The 4836-nt window shown below is 31.0% G+C and overlaps 2 protein-coding genes across 2 annotated transcripts; one reads left to right on the forward strand and one right to left on the reverse strand.

Annotated features, from left to right (window-relative positions):
- On the forward strand, positions 319-1197 carry LOC104719281 (elongation factor Ts, mitochondrial-like). The gene is made up of 4 exons (XM_010437167.2): positions 319-432; positions 535-660; positions 761-849; positions 945-1197. Exons 1-4 carry the CDS (start codon positions 340-342, stop codon positions 982-984), a joined length of 348 nt encoding a protein of 115 aa, XP_010435469.1. The 5' UTR covers positions 319-339; the 3' UTR covers positions 985-1197.
- Positions 1444-2499, reverse strand: LOC104719291 (methyl-CpG-binding domain-containing protein 1-like). Its single transcript, XM_010437178.1, has 2 exons — positions 2399-2499; positions 1444-2063 (listed from the first exon to the last, which is right to left on the reverse strand). The coding sequence occupies exons 1-2, from the start codon at positions 2441-2443 to the stop codon at positions 1656-1658; spliced, it is 453 nt and encodes a 150-aa protein (XP_010435480.1). The 5' UTR covers positions 2444-2499; the 3' UTR covers positions 1444-1655.

Here is a 4836-nt window from a genome sequence, read left to right on the forward strand (position 1 = left end):
GTGTTTTTTTGTGTTTCTAAAGTAGACAATGAAGATAAACGGTTTAAAACAGAAAATAAAAAACAATATAAGATATACACATCATACAAACTTTAAAATTAAAATTTAGAATTAAGCTTTTACAATGATATTTAATTTGACTTTTTACATGCATAATCATATATTCTAGTTGTTCCTTTTGTCTCTAATCTCATTTTTGTGGTATAATTTATGCGCCTTTCTGACTATTTTTTATATGAGAATATAGGGTTGGGTCGTATAGCTGGGATTGTATCTCTCGAAGTAGAAGGTGAAAACACTCAACTAGAGGCCGTTCAGCGTGTAGGCTCAGAACTGGCTATGCATGTTGTAGCAGCAAAGCCTTTGTTTTTAAGCAAAGACCTAGTTTCTTCAGAAGCAATAGCAAATGAACGCGAGATTCTGAAGTCTCAGGTCAGCGTCACCTCATTGTTTATGAAACTGAGCTGTAAATTGTAAACAGACACAACCCGAGTGGGGAAAAGTTTGCTTATCAAAATTTGTGGTATATGACAGGCAGAAAGTACAGGCAAGTCTCAGATGGCTATAGAGAAGATTGTGGAAGGGCGTCTCCGTAAATATTTTGAAGAAGTTGCTCTAATGGAGCAAAAGTTTATTGTGAACGATGCTATAAACATTAAGGTATGTAGATTTAGCTTATAACACCAAGTTTTGCCGTATGATTATCTCTGCATTGCTTGTCATCGCTTGTTTAATGGAGCTTTTGAGTCCTATTCCACAGACACTGGTGGATAATTTGTCCAAGGAGGTGGGTTCACCTGTGAAGGTTTCCAATTTTCTGAGAGTCGAGGTTGGAGAAGGAATCGAAAGGTAAATGTAACTGTGACCCGTATATGTCCAGTACGACTAATCATTGTAGTAAGATCAGTAACTTATGAATGTGGTGTATATTTTGTTTTTTGAAGGCTTGAAGCATCTGATGAACCTCTTGCTCAAACTGCTTGAAGATGACGTGGATCAAGGACTTGTGTTAGATTTACAAACCACTTTCTTTCTTTGAGTCCTTTAGAATTCATGGCTTCAGTGCCATCTTGAGAATACAGAATCTTTCCCATAATTTTGTTGTTATAAAAACCGTCAGTTTTGCCACACAATATGGCAATAAGATCAATGATTGTACCTTCGGAAGCTATGACAGTTACCATTGTTTGTGTTCTCCTACTAAGATCATTAGACAAAAAAAAAATCCTTCACTTCTAGATCTGTCCACTTACCTATGGACTGTACTTACACGCTGCTTGACTATACAGAGCTAGACTATGATGCTTGGATCCGCCCAACCAGTCTCTATGCTATTAAAACATTTTGTCATATTTGTACATACTGAGGGATTTTTTTATAATTCTTTTTCTCCTCATCGTCTTTTAGTTGATTGTTGTATTGTAAGAGTGATTCATGTAGGTATGACATAATGAAAAGAGGAGAAATGTCAACTTTCACAAGAAAAATAAAGATCCAGCCAGAGTCAGAGAGAGGTTTAAAAAGCATATCAAATTAAGAAGTCCAAAGGCTAATAAAGTTTGGAGACTCGGAAAAGCTTGGTAGCTCAAATTACTCATGTTCCTTGGATGGCTTGGAGATCCTCTTACGTTTACCACCCGGTATAGTTTCTTCCATTATTTTTGGGGCTGTGAAAGTAAACTCTTCAAGCGGTTGAAATCTGGATTTGCATCGATGAAGGCTGCAAGTTCATTGAGAGTCCTCATCTTCTTCCCTGTTGGAGTGACGTAGAACACATCCACTCTCGAGTTGTCCTTCCTCAAAACTATCTCCCTTTCGAACCCTGTTGGTGTCTTTGCCACGCCAGGCTTGTCCACGACCCATATTCTAGTGGAGTCATATTCTAGCTCTGCATCATCAAGACATGACACACCTTCAATCGTATTGCACACAAACTCTTCTTCTTTTACTCTCATTCTAATCTCCTCAAAAACTTCCCGAGTATATATTTTTCTCCATTTGAAGCACCATCCACACTGTACAGCAAACGTATCTATCAACCCCTCACGAGTACCAGATCTTGTCTGCACAAGAAATTTTGAATCTCAGTCAAAAAGGGCATTTGTGAAACTAATCCAACATTAATGTTGATTACATATAATTAACTTAATCAATCAGCCAAGATCTGGCACATCCAAAAAAAAAGTTTTGTACCTATTAAGTCTACATCAAATGATTCACTAATAAGGTCTTAATCCACCTACCCAAGTATATAGTTCACAAGATTTTTATATTCGAAACGGAATTACTTGAAACCATATTAGACGAGGAACATAGTTTTAGAACACTGAAATCCACAAGTGGTGACAGATAAAAAAACCACAGAGTAATGTGTAGTAGAGTAGTGTAGTTATTTTACCTTGGTAGTGGTTGATTGATTGGGTCTCCCCTGCTCGTCGTCCATCCTCACTTCTTTAGTTTTTTCAATAAAGCATATAGATATGAGATTGAAGGTGTCTTGATGATGGATGATAATAGCCAGCAACACACTTGCTTTAGGTTTTTTTTTTTTCGTTTAACAGTAACAGGTTGTGTCGTTAGAGTGTGACAGACTACTCTACGATTAACACGTTTGTTAGCCGCAAATGGGCTGAAAATAGTATAAACGATATAATAAATGGGCTGAAAACAGTGTACACACTGAAAGTATATGCACAATATAATAAATGGGCTGAAAATAGTAAAAACGGTATAATAAATGGAATGTGGCTCATGCCAATGATATTTATTAGAGAATATATCACTTATTCACACTTTTACAATATCTAATAGCACATACACAACTTTTTTTGTAATGCCCCAAACACTTTCTTGGTATAAGCATAATCATGCATATATATGATTTTAGATAAAAAAAAATTATATTAAACCATAAATTAAAAAACATTTAATCTTGACATTTAACTCACATTCTAATATAAAACTGAAATCATATCAATTATGCATTAAATATATTTCTCCACTCAATTGTATTAAAATAAGTACTAAATTAGAATTGTAACTCTCATTTTTCTAAATGTAATTTCTCATCACTTCTCTTCCTATAAATACCAATTCTCTTATTTTCTTAGTCTCTCATTCTTTCATTCTCTCATCCTCTTCCACTATATCTCAAATTTTTATTGTGTTTTTTTTGTTATTGTTGTTGTATGGGTCTAAAATTTCAAATTAAATATCATTGTAAAAGATTAATTCTAAATTTTAATTTTAGAGTTTGTATGATGTGTATATCTTACATTGTTTTTTATTTTCTGTTTTAAAAGGTTTATCTTCATTGTCTATTTTAGATTAGCATCTTATAAGTCATTATTTCTCATATTCTTACAATATTCACCACACAATAAGGTCATGAAGTTGAAAAGATCCATCTTTAATTCTCTATTATGTACTCTGGTTATCTCCCATATTCATGTATCATTTTTAATAATTTACAATGATCAANAAATGGGCTGAAAATAGTATAAACGATATAATAAATGGGCTGAAAACAGTGTACACAATGAAAGTATATGCACAATATAATAAATGGGCTGAAAATAGTAAAAACGGTATAATAAATGGAATGTGGCTCATGCCAATGATATTTATTAGAGAATATATCACTTATTCACACTTTTACAATATCTAATAGCACATACACAACTTTTTTTGTAATGCCCCAAACACTTTCTTGGTATAAGCATAATCATGCATATATATGATTTTAGATAAAAAAAAATTATATTAAACCATAAATTAAAAAACATTTAATCTTGACATTTAACTCACATTCTAATATAAAACTGAAATCATATCAATTATGCATTAAATATATTTCTCCACTCAATTGTATTAAAATAAGTACTAAATTAGAATTGTAACTCTCATTTTTCTAAATGTAATTTCTCATCACTTCTCTTCCTATAAATACCAATTCTCTTATTTTCTTAGTCTCTCATTCTTTCATTCTCTCATCCTCTTCCACTATATCTCAAATTTTTATTGTGTTTTTTTTGTTATTGTTGTTGTATGGGTCTAAAATTTCAAATTAAATATCATTGTAAAAGATTAATTCTAAATTTTAATTTTAGAGTTTGTATGATGTGTATATCTTACATTGTTTTTTATTTTCTGTTTTAAAAGGTTTATCTTCATTGTCTATTTTAGATTAGCATCTTATAAGTCATTATTTCTCATATTCTTACAATATTCACCACACAATAAGGTCATGAAGTTGAAAAGATCCATCTTTAATTCTCTATTATGTACTCTGGTTATCTCCCATATTCATGTATCATTTTTAATAATTTACAATGATCAATATAATTATCCATTTATAAAGTCTATTTTATTTTGTAAAGTCTATAAACTCTATTCATAAAGTCTATTTTGTTTTGTGATCCAAGAGATAAATATGTAAAGATCAATATAATATTTATACTGTTTAAGATTTGAGGTTTTTGAAAACAGAAAGAACTTAATTAAAAAAAAAATTGATCTTTTTGATTTAAGCAAAATGAAAAAATGATTCCAAGAAGAAATCATGTTTAACTGGAAGTGAAATATAGAAAATAATATAATTTTAAAAATACCATTTAACTAAATCCTCTAAAGATGAAACCATTAGTATGAAATCTAGCACTATAAATTAAAGTGATGATTTAAAAACAAAAAAAAAAACCAAAATGATTGAAGTTATCCTTGAGGTTTTAAAAAATCTTTAGATTGAAGTTCATATAAATTTATAAGAAAACTAATTTAGTTTGTCACTTCAAAAGTAATATTTTAAATTTGGAATATTATGTGTGAGTGTTGAAT

The sequence above is a fragment of the Camelina sativa genome, chromosome 2 (genome assembly GCF_000633955.1).
Source record: "Camelina sativa cultivar DH55 chromosome 2, Cs, whole genome shotgun sequence".
Classification (NCBI taxonomy): domain Eukaryota; kingdom Viridiplantae; phylum Streptophyta; class Magnoliopsida; order Brassicales; family Brassicaceae; genus Camelina; species Camelina sativa.

Bases quoted from the DNA above. Each gene is read 5' to 3' on its own strand.
- LOC104719281 (XM_010437167.2), top strand. From the start codon at position 340: ATGCATGTTGTAGCAGCAAAGCCTTTGTTTTTAAGCAAAGACCTAGTT. The intron at 433-534 runs GTCAGCGTCACC...GGTATATGACAG, and splicing joins GCGAGATTCTGAAGTCTCAG to GCAGAAAGTACAGGCAAGTC. The intron at 850-944 runs GTAAATGTAACT...TGTTTTTTGAAG, and splicing joins GTTGGAGAAGGAATCGAAAG to GCTTGAAGCATCTGATGAAC.
- LOC104719291 (XM_010437178.1), bottom strand. From the start codon at position 2,443: ATGGACGACGAGCAGGGGAGACCCAATCAATCAACCACTACCAAG. The intron at 2,064-2,398 runs GTAAAATAACTA...TTTCTTGTGCAG, and splicing joins ATCAATCAACCACTACCAAG to ACAAGATCTGGTACTCGTGA.